This window comes from Onychostoma macrolepis, chromosome 21, assembly GCF_012432095.1.
Source record: "Onychostoma macrolepis isolate SWU-2019 chromosome 21, ASM1243209v1, whole genome shotgun sequence".
NCBI classification, from domain to species: Eukaryota; Metazoa; Chordata; class Actinopteri; order Cypriniformes; family Cyprinidae; genus Onychostoma; species Onychostoma macrolepis.
Genome location: NC_081175.1, coordinates 21,292,817 through 21,305,766, shown reverse-complemented (window position 1 = coordinate 21,305,766; position 12,950 = coordinate 21,292,817). Strand labels below are relative to the sequence as shown.

Here is a 12,950-nt window from a genome sequence, read left to right as displayed (position 1 = left end):
CATAATGCCAAAGAAACTAAACTAATAACCACTGGAAAGACGAGCCAAAATTGCATCGCATAGCAGTGCCAAAATCCATGTGCTGTTCAAATCCAGTAACACTGTCAAACGGGAAAATAGTGAACTGAATAGTGAGTGGGTGGCACCATTCGACCACTGAAGACAGAGTCTATCGCTAATGTAGGGCAGTACAATTAATGCAGAGGAGGAAGTACAATTAATAACTCGTAACTCTTGAGAGAGGTCAAAAGTTTAATGGTACCATTTTACTTCAATATCAGGCTAATTATATTCAGTGAGAGAAAAATACTGAAATAACAAAGTACAGGAATTTCTTGTGCCATGCCAACACACTTCAACAAGCTTCAAGTGAAGGACTAGAAAAGCAGGTGAACACTGCCCTCCTGTGACGCTCTGGAGAACAATACTATTTTCAGTGCAGCTGGTCAAACTTAGCATTTGCTTCACCAGGACATGTGAAATGCAAAGTAAAATGCAGTTTTATGCACAAAATCAATAAATACTTTCATTCACAGCTATTTTGTTTTGAAATACAAACAGAAATGTATTAGTCCGAGACATTTTTAAAAGCCTCACACAGATGATGGTGAAGGAACACACACACACAAAGTCTATGAGATGTACAAACAAAGCATTTTTTCTTCTGGGAATTTATATGTTAACACAATATCAATCTTTATGACCAAAAAAACATGAAATTCCAGTCTGTGGAAAGCTGATGGTGGCTATGCTCTGGTGAGTTTTCTGGAACATCAGCAGTCTACAGTCTGTTTGGGTCAACCAGGGGCCCACACTGTCAGGGGCCTATTAACAAGATCTCCAACAGTGTAAAATCCACAAGCATACAGTCCCAGTGAAGAAAATCACCCCAAATGCCTCTCCTCAAATAAGTTATTAAAATACCATGAAGCAACACTAAATGGTTATTTGAGGTACACGAGTACTGGAAAGGCAGCTGCCATATGTCTATGCACTCTATAGCAACTTTTATAGCAGACACTTTGCTTGACAGATTCATTGTTTCACCAGAGTCGATGAGTGTGCTTTCACAGTTGCGTGAGAAGAGCTAAAAATAAGCTTGAAGGTCGTAGATTAGAGAAAGCTTGCAGTGTGCGTTGATTGTCAGCCTGCTGGAAGAGCGTTAAACAAACACAACAAACACAAAGGTGACCCTTGCACAGCAAAAATATAATCTGATAAAGATTAACTGACTAAGCATTTAGTGTTGTGCCCTTATTGCAAAACACAAAAATTAGGCAGCACAGCATAATCTTCAAAACAAGATGAGCAGCACACATCGATTTAATATGAAAAAACAAACAACTGTATTATATGTGGCAGGAAACATTTCTGTAAATGTGGCAGTAATGGAGTAATGCTTGAACAAGGTCTGTTGGTGATGTATTTGGCACTACATGATGACAGTATAGCAAGTAGAGTAAAAAGACTGCTGGTCATTTCCAATGCAGCCACAAGCACCCATTATACATACAAACTTCTAATGTGATTATATCAAGTATTGGTGCTTTACAAGAGTAGGGCAGATTATGCTGAAATGTGCTGCATGCATGGCCTAACTTTACTGTAGTGCAGCAATGCTATTGCTTTGCGTTAAAAAAAGCCATACACTGTTTTAAATGCAGTCGCAAAATTGAACATTTCAGAGAAATCAAGCTGATTTGCTATGAGAAGAACATTTGAAAAGTAATTAATATTTTATGCCTTGCAAGAGGAAGACTTATGTACAGTACTGGTAAAACTTCCCTTGTTAAAATTGCAGATTAGAGAACACGAACCATACATTGTGCAAAATTACCTGTCACAGACCGTTAATACATCCTTAGCATCCTTAAAGTTAAAGTTAATTTATTTGGCAAGATGTATGTGTAAAAGCTTAATTGTGTCAAGATTTTGGGCCAGAATCTCAAAGACATTCACTGTTTAAATGCAAGGCACGGATTAAGACATTAGCATCAGATATCTAATGCATGTTTAACTATCGTAATGGCACAAAACATCACAGCCAAGCTGATGAAGAATGTCAGAATGTGCAGTCGGAAGCTTATTTCTTAAACAGTCCTGTTTTACATTGTAAAATTTAAACCCTGGATGAATAACTTTAGCTAATTTCCCTGAAGAAAAAAAAAAACACCTTCACAAACGCTTTAAAATGGAAGACATGCTCAAAACTTCAGATGCTTCCCATAAGTCTCACTGAACCCATTCAAAGTAAGCAATTTCATCAAGATCAACTGGATAATCTGTTAGGTGTATTGGCTCTTTGTTGTCAAATCGTTCTCCTTTGTAGCTTTTCCAGCGTCCAGCTGGTAAATAGATATCCCTTTCTTGCTTGCCCGGCTCCAGTACTGGTGCCACCATCAAGTCATCTCCTATCAAAAACTGTGAGTCAACTCTATAAGCCGTTTCATCACTGGTGGCGATCCACCATAATGGGCGAATTATGGGGTCCCCAGTGTCCAGAACTTCTCCAGCCAGTTCTATGACCCTGGGAGCCACCAGTGTCTCATGTAGTTCAGTGAACCGTTGAGCGATAGCCACCACTTCATCATCGTACTCCCATGGAGGAATAGAGAACTGCATGGAGGGCATAAAAGCAGACAGCTCCAGCCACCGAATATAGAGCTCACGGTCTGGTAGCTTGCCGTTTCCATCAGTACGGTTGGGATAGGCATTGCCTCCAATCATGTCTGGCAAGATGAACTGGTAGCCCAGGATGCTGATGGTGAGGACGGTTGGGATCAGGGACTTGAGGCCAAGTTCATAGCCCCACACAGAATCCCGGTCAATTAGCCGGAAAAAACAGGAGATATTCTGAGAGCTGTAGCCAGACCGAAGTTCAGCGTGTTCGTTGAAAGGAATGGCCATTTCAGTGTAGCGGCGAGTGAAGGTGCTTGGGTCAGGGAGGTGGACTCGAGTTCTGAACTGCCAGGGCAAGTAGTTGGTCTCGCCTGCATCCAACTTGAAGGAAGAAACGCCATATTTGTGGCGTAAAGAGCGAAGATGGGACGTGAACCAGTTGCGAGCTTCTGGATTGGTAAAATCAAGGATTCCACCAATGCCATTCCACCACTTAACCAATGCAGGAAGTTGGCCTGTTGGCTCCATCACGAACAGGCCTTTCTGTACACATGGCCCAAAATTGGCAGAATCATAATTCACAAAGGGATGCGTCCACAGGGATACCAGGAAGCCATCTGCCTTGAGCTTTTGAAACATAGCAGAAGCATTTGGGAACTTCTGTGTGTCAAATTCAAACTCCCCGTATTGACTAGTATAACGATCATCAAGTTCTAAGTGGCTACAGTTAAAACCATGTTTGCGTATATTCTCTGCATAAGTTAAAAACTTTTCCTGGTTGATGTCAGTCTTATGTAAAGCCCAGGTTGACCATATTGGGTGCTGGAACATTTCCTTGGCAGGGACTTTGTTGGGTTTGGGGAAGTATCGACGAACCATGACCTTGTGGATGGAGGTCACATCTGGGCCAACGCAGACTCTGTAACTAAGTTCAGCAAAGGGAGGTCTTCCAGGTGCAGGTTTGTATGGACTGTCCTGATATCGTGCCTGGAAGTACATGGTTTTCTCTGTATCATTCCAGCCCAGGTGGAAGGGCACAGAGTCATTGATTTTAATTGCAGTTGCATTAGACGAAAGCCAGTAGCGCTCCAGGATGCCACCGAAGTCATGGCGATTGGAGTACACGTCACTAGTGACAAAAGGTTTGGGTGCCTGCTGACCTGAGATGGCGATAGGCCAATGCTGAACAGCAGTCTCAGCACCACCATACCAGTGCGATTCATTGTAGGACATGGCGTGTTCCACAGGTCGGTCTGACTCCAACTCTTCCCAACGCACACGGTAACACACCACCGTCTCCTTTGGTTTCACTGTCATAATGAAGAAGTTCACCTTGCCAGCAAACGAATGCGAGCAGCGAAGGATCACTCCCTCCTTTGAGCAGGAGTCAAGATCAAGGGTACCAGATCTGTAATCAGTAAGCATAAATCAGTATCTCTTAGAACTATATTTGTTACAACTCCCCAAAAACAATGGTATGTATTAATAATTCAATATATTTGAAGAACGACTTGAACCTGGCACATGTTTTAAAGTACTTTTTCACTGACCCATTTTACTGGTGTCTGAAGTGCCATCGGTACTATTTTCCAAAGAATATAAGCACGTGCATACTGACCTAAAGCCCATCTTCAGGACAATCCCCCCAGCCTGGTTGCGGATGAGAAAGCCATCCTTATTCAGATCAAGCAATTCGGTCTTCAGCAGGTCAGCTTTACGAAGGGAGGCAATATAGTAGCACCATGCAGTCACTGCTGCAATCACCAGAATCGCACCTATAACTCCAGCCCCCACCAGAGGGCGACTGTCCTTGTCTATCTTCTTGATGGGCATGCCATCAGTAATTGTTCCTCCTGCGCCTCCTGGGACTACTTGGTACATTCTGAGTCTTAGTTTTTGAATTCACAGTTGAAAAGAAGATAAAAACTGAAGGCTAAAATTTTATACAGTCTATAGAAGACATTTGGCACACAGAGAACAAAAGTGAATAACTTGCTAAAGTTGTGCAAATTGGAGTCATGCATCCATTTTTCTTCTCTCAGTGTAGCATTTTCCTCTGGTTCATTATCCCTTATGAGCCTGTGGAAAAAGGAGTGGCAAAAAGTGTCAATGTAAAAGGCTGAAACAAAGTCCAAACGGAAATCTACTTGTTATGCAGATGTAGGAATCACAGTTCAAATTCTATCATTAAGTATTCAAAAAACACTAGCATTTTAGCTTTGATATCGGCCTGAATTGGTCTGCTGGAAGGTAAAGGCATAAACAAAAGCAATTTATTCATGCTGCCAAGGTTTCTCACTGTGGCAGTATGTGAATTGACTGCACCAGAGGACAACACAAGGGCCTCTGGGTCTGCAGTATGCAACGCCACCTGCAAAACTTTGAGACTGGCTAAGTGCCACCAGACACACTTGGTTCAAATGAAAAGCACAGTTAATGGACAATGTTTTCTCCTGAAGAAAGACCTAGAAGAGCTGAACTGCCCATGCAGAGGCTCTCTCTTTATGTTTCTGAAGGAGATGTACAGCACACTAATAAGGTGCAACAGTGACTGCCCACCTTTTTAGTGGCCTTGGGGAAGTCTCATTTTGTCAATAGTCACAAAAAAAAAATTTTTTTAAAGAGATTTGAATTAAAATAATCAAATAATAGTAAAATATTAAATGATTCACTATAGTTGTTTGAAGATGTACGAATTGACTCGATGTCATTCACAATGCTTTATGGAAGTGTGCGTTCAGTTTTTCTTCTGTATTGTGACGTATATCTGAGTGTAACTGATTAGAGATTAACAAAAAATATAGGGCATGGTCTTTGTTCAATGCATTTAAAAAAAAAAAGAATGAAAAATATACATGGATTAATTGTTTATAATAAGATTCATAATATGCATTTAAAATATAGACATGGCCCATTCGTTTTCATGCCAACTTTAAAATTGACTAGTACGGCTGTAGCAACAATGCTAAAGAAATTGGAAAAAGTGAAAGAACAAAACTACTTCTAAAAATACACATAATGCTATCAAAACTAGTAAAATATAATTGAAAATATCCTACATTATTCTACTGTTCCACTCCATTTAGTACTGCTGATAATGGACATTTTCACTAGTAACAAGAGGCATGTGATTCTCTGACAACAGAAACTTTAGTTCTTCCCTAAATCAAAGAAGATTTTGCAAAGTAGGTTGAGTAATTGTCATGCAGAAGCATCGACCGAAGAAGAAACAGTGACTGACAACAAACAGGTATGTTCAACAAGCATACTTTGCCAAGTAAATGAATAAATCTAATAGTTAAATGCCTATCTTGCCTAAGCCTATCCTAACAAGAAATGTTTTTGAAGGGATGAAGCAATCATGTATTATCTCACAGCACTCAAGTAAACAAACTTTTGCTGATTCGGAACATGTGACTACAAATAAAAACTGGTTCTTCAGTCTTTGCTACCTTAATTTATTCAAAAGAACACTGACAGTACATACATGGACATGTAAATGGGTCAAAGAGTTGCATCACCACGTTGTATGATGAGAGAACTTTTACTAAAATAGCCAAGCACTGGACACACAATTAATATTGGCTTACCTCTTAAAGAGGCTTGCATGCTTCTTATTTTAATAACTCAGGGCAGATGAGACCTAATACACAGATATCACATCGGTCAAAGTGTAACATAGCCCTGAGACATGCGGTAGTTCCCACAATAACATTGTGACTGGTCTAAAACTGCTTAAATGGTCACATTTCTGTAGAATAACGACTAAAAAAAAACCTCTTTACAAAACAGTTCTGTATTTTATCACAAGACAAGACAAGACAGAACCAGTGGTTGATATCAGGCAAAGGGGAGTCTACTGTAAAACACACGCAGTGTATTACCGAGGCTAACAGGAGGAATTCGCTATTTAAATGCCTAAAAATGAATAGTTACGTGAAATAACATACTTACCAGCTCGAGGACTGTTGGTTTCGTGTCTTGTTGACATGCTCTCTCGAACAATTCAAGACGGTGAACTCCGTGTCTTGTTATGGGAGGAGTTTATTATGTATGCGACCCGCTCTTCACACAAACTCTGCAACTCTGGGAAATTGAGTTTTATAGGCTAACGTTGCTCAGCGAAAGCTAAAGTGTGAATATTGCGAATTGAGTTTGTTTAGATGTCAGAAACTAGTGACTAGTCTAACAAAGAAAACAACGCATAACAAGTTTGTTTCTGTGGATCTCAAAAATATACAAAAAAATATACCATGGTAACCCTTACCCATCCCGCCAAAATGGTACTACGATCACTACTTTAAAACAAAAAATATTTGATTTTAATATGTGAGTCGTTGAAGAGTGTGGTATAAATATAATTAAATAGTTTTTCCATATTCAAATTTTTATGTAGCACATTTTATTTTAAAGGAAGTATATTTGAGCCATTTATGTTTTTATAACTACTGTCATGGGCGATCTGAGGTAGCCTATAATGGTTTTGAATTCAGTAACTATTTTAACCAGTTGTTAAAATAGTATTTGAAATGTATCAGCTGATTTAACTGGTGTGAGTTTGAAAAAAGTTAACCATTTTAATGTATTAACCTATTTTATGAAAAAGCTTGAATATGTTGTAGGCTACTATGGTTCCCATGGTAATGTTTGTAAGACAAAATAACAAACATTTAACAGGCACATCATAAACGTTGTTTATTTGTCATGTAATGCACATTTAGATCCAAAAATACATTATACAGTCAATAAAATGAAGCTGCACGCAAGCATATTTTACAAGGCAGGATCTCCAAACACATAACGTAGGCTACCTCAATAATACACTGTAAAATGACATTATTAAACTGAAAATAAATAAATAAAAATAGATATAAAATGCCCAACACTGTGGCTTTTAGTAGTGCTTTGCTTCAGACACAAACTCTGGGTGGATGATGTAGTGTCCGACTTTAAATGGCTTCACCACATGGAAACAGCTGTGTCCTTCACTGCAAACCAAAACATCTGGGTTTAAAAGGGATAATCTCAGACATTCAGATGCATTAACAACAGAGCCATGTTTATGCTGAAACACACATTTACTTCTTAGCAGAATGACATGATTGCATTAAAAGCACTGAATCAAAACATCAAGTTATAATATGTTTGAAATCTGATCAATTTCTAGTGCCTGCTGTTAGTTAAAATTGGATTTGTAGGCCTATTTATTTATGTACTTGATTTGTGTATTTATGTATTTTATTTAGTTAGTTAGTTTTATTGTTATTTTGTTATATTGTTTTGTTTTGTTTTATTATAATTTTTAAAGACTTTTTTAATAAGAAATGCTTCTTTAGCACCAAATCAGAATATTAGAATGATTTCTAAAATGGAGACTAATAGCTGCTGAAAATTCCGCATTATCATTACTGGAATAAATTAATTTTTTAAATATAGTAAAATAGAAACAATTTATTTAAAATTATAGTAATATTTTTAAACTTTTACTGTTTTACTGCATGATCAAATAAATGCAGCCTTGATGAGCAAAAGATACTTTTTTATTTAGTTAGTTAGTTAGTTATATTATTGTTTTTGTTTTTTTTCTCTCGAGATTTTAGAATAAAATACCTGCAATCAGTAGTGGATTTTGAGCGTGATCTGTGATGATGGGTAACCTGGTGTTTGAAGGTTTTTAAAGATGGCATGATGGCCATCTGTTGGTTCCAAGCTGATCTGATACGATCTGTGTCTGAATATTTCCTGAGTACAAAGAAAAAATTATGGCAGATATGAACTTGAGGACAAAATCATAGCATGATCTGTTCATAAACTGATAGTGTAATAGTCAGAAAAATACTACAGTTCAGGTATTGGTTTGGATTGGATATATATCTTGTTTATTCAGGCACAAAAACATAACATTTAGGTTAAACTAAAACTAATTATGCAATGCCCATGCATTTCAAATATAGAATTGCAAAAGCATTACCCTTGTGTGTTTGTGATTGTTGCATGAGCAAAGTTGTCTGGTTGTGGTTTGAGAAGCCAGGCAGCAGGTGGCAGTGTACAAACTGCAGATGAGACCGCAGGTGGTTTGGACTCTTTTTGTGATGAGCTCTGCATCGACTGTCCATGTGCTGTTTGTACGTCTTAAAGTGAATACAGAGCAAAAAGAAAATAGTGATATACTGTAGATATATATATCATATTATGTTCCAATATATGTGAATATATTTGTCTGGAACAGGTACTAAACAATCAAATATTTGCAACTACACTGATTTGATCAACGACAATGATTTTTTTTTGACTCAACCTCAGCTGTAGTGACACAGATTGTATCGATACCTGGATACTGGACTGATATGTGTCTGACTGGAGGTAGAAAAGAGGTAGAAGGAGTCATTGTCTGAAAGTATTTCCGTGAGCCGTATCCTGTCTGCAGCGTTCTTGGCATCAGGAAGTCCTGAGTGGCAAAAGGGATTCAGAAAACCAAACCTAAGTGGCACTTAATAGCCTGTAACACTGACCCAGCAGAGGTTAGATTGTTTTGCTAACATAGTGAGAGTCGATCCCAACCTCCGATCCCTGTTCAGTGGTTTGGAAACAGTGTAACCGGAGCCTCCTGTACAAGGCCCCCCGCATGTAGATTGTTTTGCAGAATCAAGTGGCTACAATGCTCTCTGGGCTGATGAATTATTAATGTTTTGTCAGGAAAGTTAAATTCAAGTTAATTGAAAAATGTTGGTTGCTGTTTACAGTGCTTTTCTTATCTCAATATTGCATTTTAACCCAATTGTTTTGCTCATTCAGATGTGAGTCATTCACACATTAGCAGTGAAATAATGCTAATTGAGGGAATGGAAACAAACAAGCACCTTACAAAATTTAAAAACAAGCAAATAATGAATGTAACGCACCTTAGGACATATTCATGTACCTATACATTTCACTTTACATCCTATACGCGACATTAACCTCCACAAAAGATTTGATTCCGAATGTTCTTGTGGTTAGATGCTTATAGCAAAATAATAAGGCATAAATGCTTATATTATTTATCTCTAACTTCTAAAATATAAATTTGCTATATATCAAAAACTTAGATTTGAATGCAATGCTGTTCTTTTAAACATTTATTCATCAAAATATGTATCTTCAAAATATATATGTTCACAAAAATTTGAAGCAGCACAACTGTTTGCAACATGTATAATAAGAAATGTTTATTGAGCAGCAAATTGGAATATTAGAATGATTTCTGAAGGATCACGTGACACAAAAGACTGCTGAAAATTCAGCTTTGTCAACATGGGAATAAATTCAATTTCAACATATATTAAAATAGAAAACATTTATTTTAAATTATAATAATATTTCACTATTTTATTGTATATACTGCATTTTTTAACCAAACAAATGCAGCCTTGGTGAGTCATAGAGACTTTTAAGAAAACTTATCAACCTCAAATCAGGTTAATATATAGCTCTCTGTATATAAAATGACTAAATTTATATACAAAGGAAATATAAAACGTCTAATGCTAAAAAGAGACCCATATAAATGCTCATTTATGGTGAAGATCATGTGTTAAAGTATTTCAGGAAGCTCTTACCGGCCGTGGATGAGGATTGTTCCTGCGATATGCAGAGGAAGGTCTGGGCCGGGTGGGTTTGACCTGAGCCGGGTTACTGAACTCCTCTGAGTAGGTGCTGCTGAAGTATAGCTGAGGACCCATTTCCCCTGTGTACGGTGAGATTGTGTCTGCAGCTCATAGACTGATCAACCCTACCTCACTCCCTCACTTTCATCAGCGCCTCTGCTCTGCTGTCATGCTCCTCTTCCTCTCTTCTCTATCTTTATCCCTCAGTCCTTTCAGCTTTCCGTGGGGTATTTGGATTTATTGACTCAAAAATGAAATTCTGCAATTGTTTACTCATCCTCAGGTTTGTAACAATATAAAGTTGAAAAAAAATTGACAGCATGTTTCTTTCAGCTCTTCTATTTCATCCATTTATCACGCTGCCCTTTTTGGCTGTCACTGACTTTGATATCAAACAAAAGGTACAAATCACCTTTGAAATTGTAGTACACACAAAGCACGTCCTAAGCAATCATATGTGATGTTATTCTGGCGTTCTGGTCCTTTTCTGTATTACATGCTCCAGTGTGGAGAGAAAAAAGAGCTGGCAGCTGTATAATCTGCATAGATATCCGTCTGTCACCAGGATTGAGCCGCCCCAGGTTTCATTCCCCCCTCAGCCAGTGATCAATAATTCAAGCCTTAGATCCTGTGTGTCTTTTGTGGCCCGACTGAGAGTTAAACAGGTGGGGTGAGATCTGTTTGTTGGTCTGGACAAATGCGGAAATAGAACTGGAAAAATAGGGATGTTGCTTTCACATAGACTAATACAGAAATAAAATTATATTTTAAAAAGCCTACATTTAATATTATTAAATATTATAAATGGATATTATTATTTATTTAGCATTTCATATTAGCAAATAGTTGTGTAGGATAGGAAGTATTTTATTTAATATATACTGTGTATATATATATAGAGAGAGAGAGAGAGAGAGAGAGCTAAATAACAATGGATAAATGTGGCTTTTTAATATCTCATATTTTATTTAAATTAAATCATCAGGGCAGAATTTATTTGATCATAAAAAACAACCGTAATTGTGAAATATTATTCAAATTTAAAGTAGCTGTTTTCTAATTGAATATAGTATAAAATGTAATTTATTAATGTGATGATAAAGCTGAATTTTCAGCAGTCATTACACCAGTCTTCAGTGTGATCTTTCTGAAAAGATCATTCTAATATGCTGATTTGGTACTCAGGAAACATTTCTTATTATTATCAATGTCGCAAACAGTTGTGCTGCTAAATATTTTAATGGTAACTGTGATAAATGTATTTTTTCAGGAAGCCGTGATGAATGGATCATTCAAAAGAACGGCATTTGTTTAAAATAAAAATCTTTTGTAACATTATAAATGTGTACTTGCTGAATACAAGTATTAATTTCTTGAAAAAAACACCTTACTCACCTTACTTTGTTGATCTTTGAATAGTCTGCACTCAAGAATACTGAACGTAATAAATTTCCCTTTTTTGTGAATGAATCTACAGCTGTAACTTCAGAACGTTAATGTTCAGACATTAAATTCCCCAGTAGAGTATAATAACTATATGATACATTAGGGGAATTGTCATCATGTCATCATGTCATCATAGTAGATATATTGTGGATGACAGTAATGAATAACTAATCCTGTATGAACGAAAGGAGTTCTTCATTCATAAGAGATAATCAAGAGAGTCATCATTTAACTGAGCATTTGGCACTTATCCACAGTCACTGTCAGCACCACAAAATATCCTCTGTGGCCGTGCCAACACAAGTAAATCAGATATCCCGTCAGCGACCTATTATGCAAAGGACAGCTTTCAGGTTACTCAGATAGTTCCACAGGGAAAAATGTTCCATACATAATTAATGACAAAAAATGTTTCTGTCAAGTTCTACTTTTTTAATAATCACTCACATAGAGAAATAACCTATGGGTGCTGTCAGAATGAGAGTCCAAACAACTGACAAAAACATCTCAATAATCCACAAGTAATCCATACGACTGCAGTCCATCAATTAACACCATGTGAAGTGAAAAAAATGTGTGTTTGGCCATAAATCATAATAAAATCCACCTACATATTTGTTTTAGACTGATTTTGCTTCTAAACGGTGCTTGATCTGTTGCGAGATGACTTTTTCACTGGAGAAAACAATAATTAATGATCAATTTGTTTATTACAAACACAGCTTTCCAGGAGTCATATGGATTATTGTGATGTTTTTATCAGCTGTTTGGACGCTCATTCTGACGGCACCCATTCACTGCAGAGGATCCAATGAGCAAGTGATGGAATGTTAAACTTCTCCAAATCTGTTCAGATTAAAAAATAAATGCATTTACATATTGGTAACTTGAGTTTAAATTTTCATTTTTGAGTGAACCAGTCCTCAAAACAGTTATATTTATCTTTGAAACATTATCAACTGGTGTTCATAAGCTTCTCTTTCATATAGGTGTTCAGTGACAATAATTCCACTATAGGTGACCCAGTCCCACTCACTCTTACTTGGCATCAGGTTCCTTTTTTAAGTGACTCATAACTTATCCATGAGTTCCGTTCTACTCCCGACATATCAAATTTACATCTAATTTAGTCTCTTTGCCTTCATCCATAAAAGTGTAAACATACAGTCAAGTTCCAAAAGGATTTCTGATTGCAGAATGAGCAAAGTAGCCAACTACTAAAAGAGAGAAGTGATCTTT

General features: G+C 37.2%; 1 protein-coding gene across 1 annotated transcript; it reads right to left on the bottom strand.

Annotated features, from left to right (window-relative positions):
* Nucleotides 1-239: 239 nt before the first annotated feature.
* Nucleotides 240-6,696, bottom strand: myorg (myogenesis regulating glycosidase (putative)). The gene is made up of 3 exons (XM_058758756.1): nucleotides 6,574-6,696; nucleotides 4,238-4,698; nucleotides 240-4,027 (listed from the first exon to the last, which is right to left on the bottom strand). The coding sequence occupies exons 2-3, from the start codon at nucleotides 4,498-4,500 to the stop codon at nucleotides 2,233-2,235; spliced, it is 2,058 nt and encodes a 685-aa protein (XP_058614739.1). The 5' UTR covers nucleotides 4,501-4,698; nucleotides 6,574-6,696; the 3' UTR covers nucleotides 240-2,232.
* Between the last annotated feature and the right edge of the window lie 6,254 nt (nucleotides 6,697-12,950).